Genomic DNA, 20,341 nt, shown 5'->3' on the forward strand with positions numbered 1-20,341 from the left:
AGAAAAGAAATAATGAAGGAGAAGAGCTGGAAGTTTATTGTTTTTGTTTTGTTTTGTTTTGAGAGAGAGAGAGACAGCACCAGTGGGGGAAGAGCAGAGAGAGAGGGAAAGAATCCCAAGCAGGCTCAGCACTGTCAGCATGGAGCCCAATGCAGGGCTCCAACTCATGAACCCATGAGATCATGACCTGAGCTGAAACCAAGAGTCAGATGTTTAACCCACTGAGCCACCCAGGTGCCCCAAAACCTGGAAGTTTTAATGGGTGTTGGATCAGTGAGGTTACAAGAGGGGAGAGATGGGTGGATACATTGCTGGGTCACAGGCTTGGGTGCAGTGCTGGTTGTGAGGAGAGTGTCACATTAGGAATCAGGCTGCTGCCTTCTGAATATGAAAAAGGCTGGGCACAACTGAGTGGGGAATGCAGGAATACTCACAGTAAAATGGTAGGACATGTGATAGGTAAGCAAAGTCTGAACTTCCTCTGTCACATGTGGTTTGATTCTAGGAGAAGTGAGGCTATCATTTGCCCAGTCCTAGATCAGAACTCTTAGTCTGTTCTACCCTCAGATACCAATAAGAATAGCAAGGATACGTAGCAGGAAGTAGAAGGAACTTTTATTCTGAGTGTTGGAGACATGCTCTAAGCATTCTATTAGCTACTTGCAGTCACTACAAATGAAATTCTGTATTCTCAGAAGAATTCATAGTTTTAAAACCAAACTTACAAGTATTTTACATGATGTTCATGACCAGAATTTTCTAGCATATCAGCTCATTATAATGCATCAGTTACTCTTGGGATCAAAGCTTATGGCCTTCAAAATTATATCCATAACTATTCTCCCTTGGAATACCATCTGCTGTGGATATATATTAGTATTACTTTCAGATATTATCTTGAGGCCATTTCTTTGGGCTTTGATTACACAGAGTTCATGCTGGAGTGTATGTAATAATTACATTTGTTATGTTCTAAACACGAACTCAGACAGTGGTCTAAAGATTTGAGGAAAGCTCCTATCAAGGTCTGCCTTCACTTTTTGTCTTTTTCCTCCTCTGAGAGACGGAAGTGAGTAGATGTCACCTTACTCTGGTCTCATATTCAGACAGAACCCCTTCAGCTGCTGCTACACTGTCCAAGGTGAGTTCATGGACTGACCATTGTCTAGTTAAGATAGAGACACCAGACAAATAGAATCATTTAGGGCCTACATGAACCTTTGGGCTTAAAATATTACTACCCTAGCTGTTTTTTTTTTTTTTTAAGTGCTATTGAATTATATAAAGAAGCACCCAAAGTAAAGCTTGTTGACAGAAAAAGCGTCTTCCTAAAAGAAATAAATACACATTTTGGACTTTTCAGAAATTCACTTTCTGTCATGTCAAAATTAAGATACTTCTAAACTGTATTTCAGTTTTACTAACACATACTTGGATTGTTCATTGAAATCTATATGTCAGAATTCAATTGTTTTAAACACTCTTCTGCTCTTCAAAAAGCTTACAAAAAAGATTGTTCTTTAAATCACCAGAAGAGTGCAGATAAAACCCCAGTTTCACTAACGACAATGAAATGTGACAGCCCTTGAGTCTATGTCATAAGTTGATTAATTACTTTCCAAATGTTATTAAAGATTCTGAATGAGTAACTAGAGTGGTATTTAAGATCAAGCCTCCCTCACAATTCCTAAATGGGTTTTAATTTTCACAGTTAGATGATCATTATATCTGATTCATTTCTTTAACATCTTCAGATTGTTGGTTTTATTGAAAAGAGAGCAGAGTATCTGTTTCAGTGTGTTTTCTTTTCTATGAAATTATTCCTTGTAGATTTTAATAAAACTGGCTTTGAAATAAAAATAATCAAATGCTAGCATTGCCCTTTAATAAAGGCCCATATATCTGATGAGTTATATAAACATTATAAGAATTCACTACCAACGTCATGATTATGGAACCATTTAATTCCCAAATCTATCTTGCTGACTGCTTGGACACTCAACTGAAATCAGCATTGTGCATTAGGATTAGTATCACCTCAAGAGAACTTTTGTTTTGGTCATTGCCCATTTTCCCCCATTCCCACAATGATTCCAAACTTTCTTTCTTCTGCTTCCTTTACTCTCAGTGTAATATCTCCCTTTATGGTTTGGAGAGTAAACAGAAGCCCAGATGGTTTCCATATACCCGTTATTACCTCCCTGCTTCTGTCTCAAATGATAAAATGGTCTTTTCACCCTGTGGTCTTGATTCTATTCTTCTCCCACATCTTTGAGCACCTTGCTTCATCTGTCCCACCCTCCCTGCCCACCCCTACCATCTTTTAAAATCTCCTTCACTGTTTTCATTCAGCCCTTACTCAACTTGCTGCTGCTTCTAGAAAAAAAAAAAAAATCCAGACATTCTGATAGGGTTTTTACTATACATTTACCTTAAGTATTTATCTTAAGTATTCACTTCTATTTCTGCCTTATCCTTTAAATAAAAAAATCTTGAAAATAATTTCTAACTCATTGTCTCTATTCTCATTCATTAATTCATTCCACTCAAGCAGTCTGTTCCCATCTACCAAGAAGATGTCTTCACTCTAATAACCAGCAACTTCCTCATAGTGAAATCTGATGGACACTTGTTTTTATCCCAGTTGACCCCCATGTGAGATTTGACACCATACATATTGCTCCTCCTTTTTGAAATTTCTAGCTTCTGAAATACCACTCAAACTTTTCTTTTTAGAGTTTAGATTTCAACTTTATATCTAAAGCTTGAATTCCTTCTTTCTGCATACTGAACATGCCCATATGTGATCTTACTTACCTCCATTACTTCAAATACACTGATGGACCAATGATTCACAATTGTCATGTCTGACTCTCTCTGCTCTAGACCACCATGCCCATTTATTAGCTACCTTATAGGGGCACCTGGGTGGCGCAGTCGGTTAAGCGTCCGACTTCAGCCAGGTCACGATCTCGCGGTCCGTGAGTTCGAGCCCCGCGTCAGGCTCTGGGCTGATGGCTCAGAGCCTGGAGCCTGTTTCCGATTCTGTGTCTCCCTCTCTCTCTGCCCCTCCCCCGTTCATGCTCTGTCTCTCTCTGTCCCAAAAATAAATAAACGTTGAAAAAAAAAAAAAGTTTATTAGCTACCTTATAGACACTTGCACTTGAATGACCAACAGATACCTCAGAGTTATTAACTGAACTATTTTTTTGCCCCATAACTTTTCTCTGCCTATTTATCTCACCTTTGTTTTTGACACCAAGATAGATATGTTTTAGTCATCCCTGACTTCTGATTCTTCCCCTGTGATCAAAATCCATGTTAGATCATTGTCACATAAATTTTATCTCTTTAATATCTTTCTAATCTAGTCTTCTTTTTTTCTGTTATATCCATACTGCCAGAGTCTTTGTACAGGGTCATTCTTTACTAATTCATTTCATTATCCATTCTTCAACAAATCCTTGCCAAGTGCTGTGTACTGCTAGGGGATAAAAATGGAGCTTTTAGTCTAGTGGGAGTTACAAACAAGTAAATTACAACTCAACATAATAAAGTGTAACTAAGGATAAGGCAGGTTTGATATGTGAGCACATGGAACAGTTTCTACTCTTTCTAGAGGGTGAGAGAGGCAACAGAGAAGGCTTCCTGAAAGAAGTGTCACCTACAATGAGACTTGAAGAGAGTTAGTTAATCAGGTGAAGGTGAGGACAAAAGTGTTCCATAGAGAGGGATCCATATGTGCTGAGACCCAGAGTGGGAGAGCTCATGGCCTACTTCAGCAACTTGCAGAAGGGGAAAATAGCTAGAGCCTAGATTTCTAGGGGGACAATGGCAAAAGGCAAGGCTGGAGAGTTAAGCAGAAGCCAAATCATGAATGGTTTTTAACATGTGCTAAGGAGTTGAACTGCTTTTTATTTTAAGTTATTTATTTTGAGAGAGAGTACACACACACACACACACACACACACACACACACACACACGGGTAAGAGGGACAGAGGGAGAGGGAGAGAGAGAATCCCAAGCAGGCTCCACACTGTCAGCACAGAGCCCTACATGGGGCTTAAACTCACAAACTGTAAGATCATGATCTAAGCCGAGAGCAAGAGTTTGACGCTTAACCAACTGAGCCACCCAGTGCCCCAGGAGTCGAACTGTTTTTTTTAATTGTTTATTTTTCTTAATGTTTATTTTTCAGAGGGGTGGGGGAGGAGCATAGAGAGAGAGGGAGACACAGAATCCAAAGAGGGCTTCAGGCTCTGAGCTGTCAGCACAGAGCCCGACATAGGGCTCGAACCCGCAGACTGTGAGATCATGACCTGAGCCAAAGTCGGATGCTAAACCAGCTGAGCCACCCAGCCGCCACAAGTTGAACTGTTTTGAAACAGCAAAGTGACATAATCAGATTGTCGTTTTAGAAAGATATCTCTGGTACATTGAGTAATGGATGATCAGGGGCAAGAATAGAACAGGAATACCAGGTAGGAAGCTGTTGTAATCCAGGCAAGAAGTGATACCACCTTAAACTGTGAGTGGAAGCAGATGAACATGTTTAAAACACCTATGGAGTCAAGGGTGATGTCCTGGAAAAGTGGGAATGTTAGGCATTGAGATAGGATTTGAAGTGGTAAAATAAGTTTTCATGGGAAGAACATCTGACTGTTTCTTCTTAGTCTACTTTTCTCATTCACCTTCTTCTCCTCAGCCTCCTGGTTTGGTGTGCCTCAGCAGACAGGCTTCCTCTGCATTCTCTACACTCCTTTCCTTGGTGGTTTCATTCAATCTCATGGCTTTTCATACCACCATCGTTACACAGACAATTTCCCAATTTAAATCTCTAGTACAGACCTTTCTTCCCTAAAAAGTATCTCAAACATGAACAGAACTAAACTGCCTGATTGTCATACATTTCTGCCAGGCTTGGTCCACCCACCAGCTTCTTACTCCATGTCAGTAAGTGGCAAAATCATTGTCCCTGTTACAAAAACCAAAATATTTGGAGTATTCATGATTCCTTTTTTCTTGCACACTTTATCTCCAACTCCTTTACCAAATCTTCATAGCTCTGTCTTCAAAATATAACCAGAATTCAGCTACCTCTCATCACTCACTCCTTCCTCTCTAGCCCAAGCTACCGCCATCACTCACCTGGACTACTACAACAGTCTCCCAGCTGATTTCATTTCTCCATTTTTGCCCTATCCCATCCCCCTGCCACCACCAGTCTTCTTACACACACACACAGTCAAGGTGATTCCATTCAAATATATATACTGCCTTGCTCAACACCCACATTCACTCCAGTAAAAGACCCAGTCTCACAGTGGCCTACAAGGCCCTGTATGGTCTGATTCTTTGTCCACTCTGATCTCATCTCCCCATCACCAGAGTCCAGTTTTATTAACAAATAAGACACATCAGGCATGCTTTCAGTTTGGTCCCTCTTGCCTCTGCAAGAAAAAAAGAAATCTCTTCACAGATGGCTAATTCCTGTCCTTCAACTCTTTCCTTAAAAGCTACCTCCTCAATTTTTCAAAGCCACAGACCTTTCCCACCACCTTCCTTCTCTCTCTCCCTCTCCCTGCCTTTCCAGTAGCGCTCAACACTCCTCACGTTGTAACACGCTACATGTATAATTTGTTTTCTGTATCTAACTGCTAGAAAGTAAGTTTCGTAAAAGCAGGATTGTTTATTTTGTTTACTGATGTACCCCCACCCCACCCTAAGTACCTCACACATATTAAGGCCTTAATTAATATTTGTCAGATTTAAATAGCTTAAATCTGTCTTAAATAGCTGTTGGACATAACAAAACTCATGCTTGAGAGATGGATTTATGGACTCTGGAGATAAAGAGATGAAGATACAGATCAGGGAATCTTCACTGTTGTCAGTCTTTATCTTCAATTGCCTGGACAGATGCAGTGACCTTCTGTTGTGTCTTCTGGCATCTAGCTTTTTTCCACTCCAGTCCACTCACCACATTGTTACCAAAATTGTCTAATATGTGTAATTACAAGTACTGTGCTCATTTCCATCTCCTGCTTAAAACCTTCCAGTGACTCTTTACTACAGATAAACTACAGATCCCTCAACAGGATGTATAAGGCTTTCTATGATGTGGCCCTGGACTAATCTTTCAGTTTCGTCCATACCCAGCCCAGCCCACATAGTCTCTGTGCCAACTTCCTGAACAGCCCTGCACATTCTCCTCTACGTGCCTGTGTGTGTGTGTCCTGCCTGTCCCCTGCCTCCACTGTGCCTAAGCAACTCCTAACCTGCAAGACCCAGCTCAAGTATTATCTCCATGCTAACATACTCCTTGGCTCTGCCTCTCGGCTACAATTAGCTGTTTGTCCCTCTGTGTTCCTTTAGCAATGTGCACCTGTCTTCATAGCACTTTATAGCACAGTGGGGTGGGAGGCTGGGACTGCCAGTCAGTGAGCAACACTGATATGGTTGAAATGTTTTTGTTTTTGTTTTTGTTTTTTGTCTTGTCCTCTCCTTTCTCTTTCTGTTTCTTTCTCCCTCAAACACACACACACAACTCCCCCTTACACACAAACACAAATGCCCTGGATTATTTTTCCTTGAATTGATCAGTTATATAAACACAATCCTGAGCACAGTTGTTTTTAAGTTGTCCTAATGTCCTCGCCTTTTGGTTTATTGATTTTTCAAGGATCCAAATTATTTACTGAGTTTTAGAAATTGAGTTTTGTACCTACGTACTTATTTTCTGTACTGTTCTGTTTTTTACAAGGATAGCTTTTGCTTGACATTCTCTATCCCTTTAAAAGTATTTTAAGATTTTTATAGAAAGTTTATTTGGCTCTTTTATTCTCTGATTATATATTGAACTCAATGTAGTGATATTTATATGCTTTTAATTTTTCTCCCAACATTGTTAATTGCATTATGTTCAGCCAAGGAATCCACATCTATATAAAATGTGATAGGTTTGGCTATTCCTTCCATTCATGGTATTTTTATGATTTCTAAAAGTTTTTTCTACTTTTCCTGAAAAAGACTATGTTATATACTGACAAAATTTATCTTGAAAAAGGTCCCTAGTTCATTCCCCTGGGAGAGAATCTACTTGCTAACTTTGATTTCCAAGAAAAGTACTCAGGTATGAGCAAAATAAAATTCAGACCTACCCAAAGAACTTAGTGAAATTAGTGTTACAGAGTAATGCCCACATCACATGGATTTGACTGTATATTTCCAGTTTAGGCACCCCCATGCCTCTCCCATTGTCTCTCTTTCCCTAGGTGCTGGTTCCTCTTTACATGACAGCCACCAGGACACAAATGGGATCTACTCACCACCACCCTTTCTCACAACCATTTGATTTCTGCTTTAGGTAACACCACAGGAGGTTTCATCAGTTATATAGACCCAATTCTGAGCACAACTCCCCACACTTGGAATTCACCATGCCTTATGCTGGGGACATTTTCAAACACTGAGGAAGGGAAATATGTCTGATTCATTAATGAGTAATGTACCAGCTTCCTTTCTAACTGGTCTCCCTTTAGTGCTTCACATTCTCACTATTCAGTCAGGTTTATCGTATTCCAACCTTGTGCTTGAATACAACTGGAAAAAGTTGCTAAGCTTATTTTATTTTAACTTACATGCTTAGGAAGATGTTTCTCAAGTGAGATTTGTACTTTCTCATTATTCACTGTCCCCGGCTTAATTGAAGAAAACCTGGTAGCACTTCTGCACAATCTAAACTATAAAATTACACCTATCCATTAGGCCAAAAATTATTTTTAAGTACTTTTATAGGATTTCAAGCTTCTTAGCACTTTCTTAACAGTGAAAGTTCAGTGTTCACATTTTCAAGGGTAATGAAACGTTCTTGTCTGACCTACAACTTATTAATGAGACAAAAGCCTTTCCAATCATTCAGAACTCTGACAATTCAATGTATTTTCTCAATAGGACTTTTTATAGTATGTACAATGTTAAAACAAATGTCCATTTATTCTTCTTTCCCAGAACTTGAATACTTTCAGCAATTCTTAAAAGGACAAAGATGTTTACTAACAGATTATGAATGTATGAAGGATAATCTTGAGAATATAATGAAATTCTATTCTTTTATCTGTGTTCTTACCAGATCAGATTTGGACAATGGTCTCAGTCATATGTTACAACTAGAAAATGCACAGTTGGCTTTTTCTAACGCTATAATTCTATGATTTTCAACTTTAAAAATGTTTTTCGGAAGAAGAAAGGATGCAGTATTGGATAAGGATCTGAATAAAAGCACTATTTAGGTCTTTTTCAAAGAAATAACATTTGTGTAGTAATCAAGCCTCAATGTTTAGAGGAGCCCCTAAAACATTAATTAATTATAACGTGTGAAAATTATTATTGCACCAAGTTTAGTCTAACTTGTTTTCTCCTATAGCCACCCATATGTGGTTTTTAGTAAGCTTTTTTGTTATAAATTAAGTATACAAATCAATCTAAAGATACTTTCTTTGTTCCAGAAATTTTGTGTCAATGACAGATTGCCTTATATAGTATAACTTTTCTCCACAAGCACACAAATCTTTTCCTTGATTTTTAATTAAAAAAAAAAAGAATTTTTACTCCCTTTCACATAATTGTATCTTCACATGATATTTAAAATCACCCGTTAGGAGCAGTTTACTGTGTAAAGTTTACTGTACAAATAAATTTTATTGTGTACAGATAATCACTTTGAAAACAGCATGTTTTAGACACATAGCAACAAAACAACAGAAACAAAATAATCATATGCAGTTATGCAACATATATGTGCGCTAAAAACCTTAAAAATACTGTTCTACTCCAATAGATAAATATGTTTGGCCAAAATCTTTTCAATCTGAATTCTGTTAGTAAAAAGGGTAGTTGTTCCCTGATTTTTCTCCATTTGCTTACAACTAGGATTGTCACATAAAATATATTCATGGAGGGGTGCCTGGGTGGCTCAGTCAGTTGAGTGTCTAACTTTGGCTCAGGTCATGATCTCATGGTTCTTGGGTTCAAGCCCTGCATTGGGGTCTGTGCTGACAGCTCAGACAGAGCCTGGAGCCTGCTTCAGATTCTGTCTCTCTCTCTCTCTCTCTCAAAAATAAACATTAAAAAAAAATTTTAAATATATTCATGGGACTTATTTATACTAAAAAGTATTCATTATTATCTGAAATTCAAATTTAACTGGGAATCCTGTATCTTTATTTGCTAAAACTTCAGTGATGGTGTGGGTTTACTCTTCTTTAAAGTGGTAAAGTAATTTTTCCTTTTTTGTTGTCCTTCCTTAGAGTGGAAGACTTTTACCATGGTCTTTGTCTTGGAGGGCAACTTAAGAGCGACTTCAGGAACTTGACAGGTTTAGAGAAAAACCACAAATGGCCAAAGTGTGGGAAAATAAGAAATAACAGTATTTAAACTGAGAGGATTAAGGTGATGAAATAGTCACCAAGCATTTGGAGTGGGCTCACCCACTAGACTGTGCCAAGTTCCTCATTTTTGATGAAGGCAGGCAAAAACTGGCTAAAACACAACTTAGGATAAGCATGATAGCCACATTTATTGAATGCCAATGTATGCTGCATGAATGAATGCCAGTGTCTCATGATTTATCTTTAACCTTCATGGCCAACCCACAAGATGTGTATCATTATCCCGATGCCTTAGATAGAAACTGACACTTACAGTCGTAAGGTATGTAAGTGGTAAAGCCCAGATTCACATCACATCAAATTCTGACACCAAAGCCCATACTCTCTCCACTACATTTCACCTCTTTTCTAGTAGGTTTTATGAACTGTTGGGAAGACTGTTGTCAAACAAAAGAGTTTGTAAATATCAGTCGTAGGATTGACCCCTGAGTATTCAGATCATTTAAATGTGGTCATATTATAGAGAAATTGGATAGGCTGAAAAATCCTCAAGATTTCTTCTGTCCTCAACTTACTGTTAAAAATCATTGTCAAAGTAGTATCTGACTACATTAGATGGGATTTTTGACATGGCATATTGTTTTATCTTTCTAAAGTCAATTTAGGCTTTTTTGATGCTCATAACGCTAGTAAATCTTTAGGTATAAGAATCCAATGTTCAACAAAGAATGTTTTAAAATTTGCTTTCTCAACAGCCTGGTAGATCCATTCACTTTTCAATTTAGGTTATACACTTAGATTTTTAGCATTTATCTTTCTGTCTTCAAGTCCACAGACTGTATACTTTTTTGAGAGTGGGAACTCTCAGTATCTAGATAAGTGCATGGTGTCCAATGGATGTTGACAAACATTTGACTAATATTGTGTGATATAATATGATCCATATGCAGTGAATGTTTATAAATACAGTATTTTAAATGACATCAGGAATCTCCTATTAGAATCTCTTAACTTTGCTTTTATGGGCCTACTTTTAAAGTTAATAGAAATAATATAAGTGTGGAGAAGGCTAAGAATTTTTCTTAGGATTTCACTCTGGCAAGTCCTCCTGGAGATTTAGCTATGACTGTTTTTTATGGCTGCAATTTCCTTAATATGGGGCCTCGGCCATTTTCCATCATCGTAAATCCCTTTTATATACTTAAAAGCAGGATTGAAATGTTTTCTGCTTTTTATATCTTGCCTCTTCACTTAGATACATTATTTCTGTCTTGAGGTTATATTATGTAAATATAGAAAAAATTTGGAATTATATGGCAGGAAAAAACTAGTATACCACCTCAGAAATTTTAACTAATAAATGTTTCTAAATCCAAAGTGAAATATTTAAATTTTTTAAACATTTATTTACTTTTGAGAAAGAGCGAGAGAGAGCCAGTGCACCAGTGGGGGAGGGGCAGAGAGAGGGAGACACAGAATCTGAAGCAGGCTGCAGGCTCTAATCTGTCAGCACTGAGCCTGATGCAGGGCTGGAACCCACAGACCATGAGATCATGACCTGAACTGAAGTCGGACACTTAACCAACTGAGCCACCCAGACGCCCCATCAGAGTGAAATATTTAATTATTCAAGTAAATAAGCAAACCATCTTTGTTCTAATTACTGTAATATTTTACTTAAAATTGCTTTTATGCACTTGACTTTGTGTTTGAATTCAGAGGTTTGTAGTATTTTCAACTGGACATTGTTTGGTGAGGACTTATTTAGGAGCAAGGAATAAAAGAATCGCAATGAAACTGCTGATGGAAAAAGAGAGAGAAAGGAAGGAAGAAAGATTTCACTGGTTTCCATTAGTTTTACACATGGTGGGCACAGAGGCTTGAACAATAACATCAAGAACTTCCCTTTCTCCGTGTCTGGGTTCTCCTGTCACATGGGTCAGTTTCATGTTCAGTCAGGCTTTCTCCACATAATGGATGCCAAAGTTGGGCATTAGATGCTCTAAGTTAACATCATTTTTAGTGCTTGTGATCTCTGAAAGAGAGAGGTCCTCTCCCAGTATATGTATTAAATCTTAAAAAGACTCTGATTGGTCTTGCTTTGGTCACGTGCTTATCCTGACCAAGCTCTGCATCAAAGGAAAAGTTCATTGAAAGGCCAGCTTGGTCTGCAAGCTCACCTTGTGGTAAGGAGGTAAGCTATGTGATGACAGCCCCATTAGATAGAAGGGGGAGGGTTTTCAAACGAGTTGCCAGTAGTAGAGACATTGAGAACTGGGTAGGTAAAAACAAATGTTTACCAAAATATTGTGCTTTTGAATAAAAATATTTTCTAGGAAATGCAAATAATTTAAAACAGCTCAAATAAGCACGATACATGTTTTAAAAAATTAGAAACAAGAACTATGTTGCATGTTTACTACATTTTACATAATATTTTATCTTCTATTAATCTCAGTTTCATTATCTGAAAACACAGTAATAATGCTTACCTTATAATTATGCAGACTCGAGGTGGGGATGTAACTGACTGTACCTTGTAAACTATATAGTGCTATTTATGTAATTGTAAATTATTACGATTTTAAGAAAATCAGTTCCTAAAGAAAGCAAAGTTCTCTCTGTCAAAGTCTAGAAAATTTCTCTTACAAATGTATTCCATTACACCTGTGGTATTTTTTCCTGAGATATCAGTGCTTGAATACAACACACATGTGCTTTGTGATCGGTTTTTATTGATGAGGAGGACAGTAATGACAACAGCAGTAATAGTGATAGGCACAGGTGGCAACTCAATAAATTCTTCGAGAATTAAATATATTTCTGGGGAATGAAAAACCAATGTAAGTTAGTTTAATGAGAAAACTAGAGGCAGATAGATGGCAGACATAGTGGAGTAGTTTGTCTTAAGTTTAGGCTGAGCTGATATTCCTAGCTAACAGAGTAATCTCTTTAGAGGAAATACTCCTAAATACCAAGAGTTTAATAGCCAAGGTGCCATTCAGATAATTACTCCCAGGAAATGTTTTGCCAGTGAGATTATCTTAACTATCAACTGAAAAGAAATAAAGAAATGTTTTATGGATGATTCATTTTCACCTGCTATGTGTGCAACATGGTAACAGAATGAATTAGTCAATCTGTTTGAATCATCTTTACGTGTTCCTTTTAGTAAGGAGCTCAAAGTTGGTTAGATGGCTAGCACTATTTCAGAAAGAAAGAATAAACAGAAACAGTAAAAAAGTCATTCTATATTGAAAGCCTGATCCAGGCACATCACAGGAATAAATGTATCAAGACAAAAATGTATGAAAAATGAAAGTATTTCTGGAATCACTACCAATATAAATATTAAAATTGCTCACACATCCCGATCTGGCAGATTATATAGATAGAAAAGAAAAAGCAATATATGCCAATGCAATAGCATTGAAGTAGAATGTAATTGTAAAAAAACAATCTCAGAGTTGAAAATTATTACAGTTAGAAAATAACTTTTGGAGGTCATTAGTTCAGCCCAGAAGTGTGCTTATAAATATTTAATAATCTTCAGGGAAGGAAAAAAGCCCTGATTTGTAATGTTTGCCAATTTCTGTGGTGTAAATACTCCACCCAAGGTGGATTTCAAGATAGGTCACTGAACTCAGAGTTGGGAAGAGATGCATGCAATAGGCTGTCATGAGACAGAGGGCTCCAGCACATGAGGAGTTCAACACTATCATTTTGCAAATAAGAAAGCAGCTGAGGCCAAAGAAGTTGGGTGACTGGCTTTGGGTCATACAACTATTTGGCTGCACTGCGACAAGCAAAACTTAGTTTCTCCCCCAGGCTACACCTCAGGATTCTGGATGCGTTATGAGGAAAAGACATGATTGATTGATGCCTACCTGACTCCCCAAGCCTGGTTAAGCTCCCCTTCAGGGACCCTCATAGACCGTTCCACATTGAGTTTAAACTGCAGTCTGTCTGTCTCCCCTACTAGTCTGAGATTCACTGATAATTACAATCACTCCCATATCTCAGATGAGTAAACAGAGGCTCAGAGAAGTTATTTGCCCAAGGGCCACACAGACAGCAAATGGTTTTAAACTTCGCAGTCTGTCTCCAGAGTCTGTGCACTTGACTATTCAACTGCCACTTACTTAACCAGCAGTGTCATCAGGCTACATAGCTCAGCAAGAAATAGTTCCAGAAGGTGTCCCTCCTCCATTCCTTATGAAAGACAGACATTTCCTGGAGAAGATCTAGTCTAACCAACATACACCTTTGTTAATGGGGAGGAGACTTAATTAATTGAAATGATCAAGGAAATGGGATGTTTAAGTGTTCTCATTATCTGAGGATTAAACAGAAACCTGTATTTTAATTAAAAGTCCTATTGTTGACAATGGGCTCTAGCCCTGGTTATTTGCTTTAATTAAAAAAAAAAAATAACCTTTCTTTGATTTCTCAGTCTGAAATATGGCTTCACTGCTTGCTATCAAAAGAATGTAAAGAAGATGAAGAAGACTGGGTTAGCTAACTCCAGGGATATTCTGCAATGTTTTTTTCCCCCCTTAAACAGAAAAAATATCCTCCTTCCCTACTGGTTTTCTTATGATTTGCCTTCTCATCAAGTGAGATAACAACAAAGCCCATTAGTATATTTGTACATTTTCTTGGATTCTAGTTAATTGAGGTTTAGTACTTACTGTGAGTGACTTCTATACCAACTTTAAGATATGGACCTTATTTGGGGCGCCTGGGTGGCGCAGTCGGTTAAGCGTCCGACTTCAGCCAGGTCGCGATCTCGCGGTCCGTGAGTTCGAGCCCCGCGTCGGGCTCTGGGCTGATGGCTCGGAGCCTGGAGCCTGTTTCCGATTCTGTGTCTCCCTCTCTCTCTGCCCCTCCCCCGTTCATGCTCTGTCTCTCTCTGTCCCAAAAATAAATAAACGTTGAAAAAAAAAAAAAAAAAAAAGATATGGACCTTATTTTTAAAACATAATTTAATACCTCAGATTAAAAACAAAAAAAGTTCGTTTTGAAGGCTCCTTCAGAAAGCCTAAAGGAAAAAGTCATTCACCCTCCACATTGCATTAATGGATATCAACTAAGGTACAAATTAGTTGTAATGCTTTTTTTTTTTCTTTTGTTAGTAATGGTTCATTTATTTTCTTTCTTTACTATATTTCCTAAAGAAAATACAGTGATAAATTATGTAGTAGTCTAATGTTCCCAATTTTAGAAGATACACTAATACCATATCAAGAAGTTCATTTAATTTTCCCCCATAATATATTCTAGAAGTTTTAGACACATATTTATAGTTTGTTTGGAATTTAATTTTGTCTTCTCAGAGGAAAAATTGTTTTAAACCCTTCTTTTCCTCTACTTCTTGTCATTCCCCCCACTATTGCCAAAAATTTTCTAGTACGTTTCAAAACAATGGGAATTACATATGTAAATACCAAGTACAACACCCTGCATTTATATATACACTGTATAACGGCCAAAGCTTTCAAAGATGAGATCTCTTTTTCATACTTAAAACAATTGTGTGAAGATATTGCACTCCAGGATCGAGAGGTGGATGAACTATCCAGAGTCCTACAGCTAGGGAGGGAAAGGGCAAGACCCAGGGCTCTGATTGTCTAACTTCTGCTCCAGTGCACTCTCTTCTTAGCTCAGGAAGCTGCTTCAGTACTAGTGAAGCATTTAAGAGCCTGGACGGATTCCTGTCAGGCAGACATGGGATTGAATTTGGTTCTGTGTGACTTTTGGCTAGTTTACTCATCTGGAAGAGGAGAATAATAATACTTTCTACTTCAAAGGGTGTTTATAGGGGCGCCTGGGTGGCTCAGTCAGTTAAGCCTCTGACTCAATTTCAATTCAGGTCATGATTTCATGGGTCATGGGTGAGAGCCCTGCTTCGGGCTCGGAGCTGACAGTATGGAGCCAGCTTGGGATTCTCTCTCTCTCTCCGTCTCTCTCTCTCTGACCCTTCCCTGCTTGTGCTCTCCATTCTCTCTCTCTCCCCCTTTCTCTCTCTCTTCCTCTTCCTCTTTCTCTCTCTCCCTCCCTCCCTCTCTCTCTCTCTCGCTCTCTCTCAAATAAATAAACCTAAAAAGAAAAGGGTGTTTATAAAGAGTAAATCAGAGGGTTTAGCAGAATGCCTGGCACATGGTAAGCTTTCAGTACATGTTATTGTTATTATTATATGGCTTATACCTCTTTCACTTCTTCACCTTAATGACACTTCGCTTTGCCCTCTGGTCCAACTAGAACTCTTTCTACTTGAAGAGAAAGCCACAACACATTGTGTTTTGTCTTAGGAGCTATTAAGCAATCCTTACTTTCATTTCCTGCTGACCTCTTTTTGCATGCCTTATTGTAGCTATTCTAAACCTCTTTCTCCAATCTGAAGAACCTAGTCCCTCTTCTGTAACCATTACTTTCAGTGATGGTCATATACCCTAATTTATTTTTAGAATGTTGAGGTCATACTCCCTGAGCTCCCTCAGTGTCTGTACTTATCTTCATCTGACTTATCCTCACCTGCTGTCTCAGAAAGAGTGATCTCTCTTATGTTCTAGGCTCTTGAAAGTGCCTCTTTTTACTCTTTTTGGAATATTGCTCCAACAATTTTTATCTCCCCCATTTGCTTTCCTTGGGCTTCTCTGGGCTTACTACATGCAGTTCTCTGGGCCCTCTGGGCAGTTCTTCTGGCCATGCCATATTCTCTTTCCTGCCTCTGTATCTTTGCACACACTGCTCATAATCATAATAATTCTAAGTACGAATTATTCCCCCCTCTCTTAATGCTTTTAGCTTTGGTTAGTGCTATGCAGGGTATTATAATGCTGTGCATTCTTGTTATTTTTGTATGTGTGCTGTCTCTCAACCACACTGTAGGTTTACTGAAGAGTAAGTACCACATCCCATTTCCATAGTGCAAGCACAGAGCCATGCACATACTAGTTGTTAGATTTTGTAGACCTAGGGTTAGTCTTTAGCATAGTTATAATGCCTAGTAAGTTTTTAAAGGTTCCTTTTGTCCTGTCAGAATTATGCACCAAAAAATGAGGGGAAAGAGTAATAGCTATTTGGTTTCTATTCCTTCTAAGTCCTCTCCTTTCTAACCTACCACCTTGCCTTCAACTTTTATAGTTAGAACTAACAAGGTTTGTAACGCGTACCTTAAGTTTTTCAAAACTGAAAAACAAATACACTCGTTGAAAACTAGAAATACTGTCCATGTGCATACAATGGAATGTTAAGATAATGTGGGTTTTTTTTGTTTTTTGTTTTTTTACTAAATAGCTTTTGACTTGGTAATAAACAATATGTTGTTTTTCTCTGAGAAATAATTCTAGGACTTTAGCCCTGAACATTTTATTTTATACATTTTCAGTTTGCTGTTTTTATGTTTCTAGTGATCTCACATTAAGTTAAGCATTTGTCTATCCAAAACAATAGGTCTGCTATAGCCAAATTATAACCATACCTTTCCTCTGCACACAAAATCCTATAAACAGCATGTGATCATATTGCTTCTAGAATTTATGATTGTTTTCTTCCAAAAGGAAGCTAAATTTAGACTAGTAATTCTACATGCTCCCAAGAAAACAATGCCTGCTGTGATTTCTAGAATAAATGAATCTGAACCACAGTTCCTTTACTTGACTAACTGAGAAGGCTTAAATATCAACCTAGTCATTAACCACAGATATTAAACCACATTAAACAACCAGCAAGCGGTTAAGAAAGAAACTTGCTGTTTCTGACTTTATTGCTAAATGAGTCTAACTTAGTTGCTGTATTGTCTTAATACAGAACATTGTTTGCATCTCATAATGGTTCTCTAAAATTACTCGTTCTGGCTTGAGTTCTAAAATTAAACTATGTGGAGTCATGTCCATCTGTACAATGCATCTTTATGTGAAACCAGCTAGAGTTTTTTGTTTTCACTTGATGTAAAAATTCCAGTTAGGAAGCTTTGTTTCTAATAGTTTAACTGGTATAGTTCTTTCAGTTTCTTTGTTTCTAATGACAACTAAACTGCTCTCGCCTTGAACATGTTTTGGCAGATAAGCTTCTCACCATGAAGGCCCCTGCTGTGCTTGCACCTGGCATCCTTGTGCTTCTGTTTACCTTGGTGCAGAAGAGCTATGGAGAGTGCAGAGAGGCACTAGTAAAGTCTGAGATGAATGTGAACATGAAGTATCAGCTTCCCAACTTCACTGCAGAAACACCCATCCAGAATGTTGTTTTACACAAGCATCATATTTACCTTGGTGCAGTTAACTATATTTACGTTTTAAATGACAAAGACCTTCAGAAGGTTGCTGAGTACAAGACTGGGCCCGTGCTGGAACACCCAGATTGTTTCCCATGTCAGGACTGCAGCCACAAAGCCAATTTATCAGGTGGTGTTTGGAAAGATAACATCAACATGGCTCTACTTATTGACACGTACTATGACGACCAACTCATTAGCTGTGGCAGTGTCCACAGAGGGACCTGCCAGCGACATGTCCTTCCACCCAGCAATACTGCTGACATACTGTCAAAAGTTCATTGCATGTACTCCCCACAGGCAGACGAAGAGTCCAGCCACTGTCCTGACTGTGTGGTGAGTGCCCTGGGAACCAAAGTCCTGATATCTGAAAAGGGCCGGTTCATCAACTTCTTCGTGGGCAATACCGTAAATTCCTCTTACCTAACAGATCATTCATTGCATTCAATATCAGTGAGAAGGCTAAAGGAAACTCAAGATGGCTTTAAGTTTTTAACAGACCAGTCTTATATTGATGTTCTCCCTGAATTCAGAGATTCCTACCCTATTAAATACATCCATGCCTTTGAAAGCAACCGTTTTATTTACTTTTTGACAGTCCAGCGAGAAACTCTAGATGCTCAGACTTTTCACACAAGAATAATCAGGTTCTGTTCTGTAGACTCTGGATTGCATTCCTACATGGAAATGCCTCTGGAATGTATCCTCACAGAAAAGAGAAGAAAGAGATCCACAAGGGAGGAAGTGTTTAATATTCTCCAAGCTGCATATGTCAGTAAGCCTGGGGCCCACCTTGCGAAGCAAATAGGTGCCAACCTGAATGATGACATTCTCTATGGAGTATTCGCACAAAGCAAGCCGGATTCTGCTGAACCAATGAATCGCTCTGCCGTCTGTGCATTCCCTATCAAATATGTCAATGAATTCTTCAACAAGATTGTAAACAAAAACAACGTGAGATGTCTTCAACATTTTTATGGACCCAACCACGAACACTGCTTTAATAGGGTAAGTCACATTAATTTTCCACTTATAAATTATAAGGTATAAGTAGAATAAGTAGCAGTCTGAAAAGAATATCAAGGGCTTTTTGGTGCTTGGTAAATGATCTTTTTCCAAAATATTTGTACATTCTTTCCAAGAAAATTTAAATATTGAATATTCATTTAATTGTAAAATCATAGCTTGAGAAAAAGTTAATGTTGTTCTAAAAGAAAATATATTTTACAGTTTGGGTTTACGTGTTTGTCAACACTTCAGATTGTTTTTTTTTTTTTTAATGTTTATTTATTTATGAGAGAGAGAACACAAGGGGGAGGGGCAGAGAGAGAGAGAGAGAGAGAGACAGAGAATCCAAAGCAGGGTCCAGGCTCCGAGCTGTCAGCGCAGAGACCCATATGGGGTTGAACTCACAAACTGCGAGATCATGACCTGAGCCAAAGTCAGATGCTTAACCAACTGAGGCACTCAGGTGCTCCAACACTTCAGATTATTAAACTTATTTCTCATAGAAGTTTTAATAGTTCTAATCAAATTTACATAAACTGTAACACAATAACAGTTAAACACAATTGCTGAGATCCCAATGCAGTCTTTACAACATTTAGAATAAGAAGCTCAAGTTAATTTGTGGATTTTTGAAGGCATTTTCCTTATAAGGCCCCATTCACTCACTGATATACAAATAAATGCTTTATATTCTAGGCATTACATGAAAATTAACCAAAAACAAACAAAATAAATCTCTTGTAAAATGTTGATAAATAAAATATTTTTAAATGTGTGAATACACTTCTCTGAATAACTTAGAAAACTAGACAAAAGTTTTGCTCTCACATCCTTCCTTTGGAACATGTATGGACTTTCTACTTGAATAGACATGTGTCTACCACCTTCTAGTTAGGTACTTTTACCTGGATGGTGTTTGATATTTATAAATATAAATATTTTAATCAATGCTTGTTTAAGCCTACATGAAATGATACTTTCACAGGAGGTGTTAGGGACAGTCTCTGTTGCTTTGATTTAGATGTAGTAAAAACTACCAGCTATACTAGAGGGTTTATCCTACTAGCCATCAGATCACTCGGTACTAGAAGAAGAGCACCAAAACAGGAGTTCATTATGTCCTTGGGCTTTTTGGTTTGGGCCCAGATTTGAACATATGAACCTGGCTACTCCTAACATAATGACCCATGGTGATCATAATTGGATGAACAAGTAGTGTAGCTTTTCTATAGATGGTTTGACTTTGGAAATCCAAATCTCTCTACTCTAAAAGTTTTTAGCCTCAGAAAGAAGGTTGAAATTGTAAGCAGGAAGGACATTAAGCATCTCCTTGATGAAACAGAGTATATAATATGCTGAAGGGTACCAAGGACATAGGAATTCAGAAACATTTGGTTCACTTTTGCTGAAATGTCTGAGATACTTCCCCAAATGGAAACTACAAACAACTTCTTATAAAGGTAGAAAATTCTGAGAAAATGAATTCATGTTTCAGTGAACTAAAGACATACCTTCCCTCCTTCCCCCTCCAAAGTCTAGGAATAAAAAATAATATGCATGCATAAATCCCTAGTAGGACTTATTTCTCCCTGCATCCATATCATATATGTCAGAAACTCTGTAAGAAGCAATAAAGATTCCTCATGAGGCTGCCCCTTTTCTTCACT

The 20,341-nt window shown here is 38.0% G+C and overlaps 1 protein-coding gene across 5 annotated transcripts in view; it reads left to right on the forward strand.

Moving 5' to 3' along the window:
- The window catches only part of MET (MET proto-oncogene, receptor tyrosine kinase), a 112,956-nt gene that overhangs the window by 8,713 nt on the left and 83,902 nt on the right, over window positions 1-20,341 (forward strand). For 3 of the 5 annotated variants that reach the window (XM_045495392.1, XM_045495389.1, XM_045495390.1), the window contains 2 exons: window positions 1,064-1,141; window positions 17,458-18,674. In XM_045495392.1, coding sequence (XP_045351348.1) covers window positions 1,078-1,141; window positions 17,458-18,674 — 1,281 coding nt within the window. In that variant the 5' untranslated portion in view covers window positions 1,064-1,077. Of the gene's footprint in view, window positions 1-1,063; window positions 1,142-17,457; window positions 18,675-20,341 lie in introns of those variants that run through there. The other 2 variants (XM_045495393.1, XM_045495391.1) reach the window with 1 other exon arrangement.

This window comes from Leopardus geoffroyi, chromosome A2 (genome assembly GCF_018350155.1).
Source record: "Leopardus geoffroyi isolate Oge1 chromosome A2, O.geoffroyi_Oge1_pat1.0, whole genome shotgun sequence".
NCBI lineage: Eukaryota > Metazoa > Chordata > Mammalia > Carnivora > Felidae > Leopardus > Leopardus geoffroyi.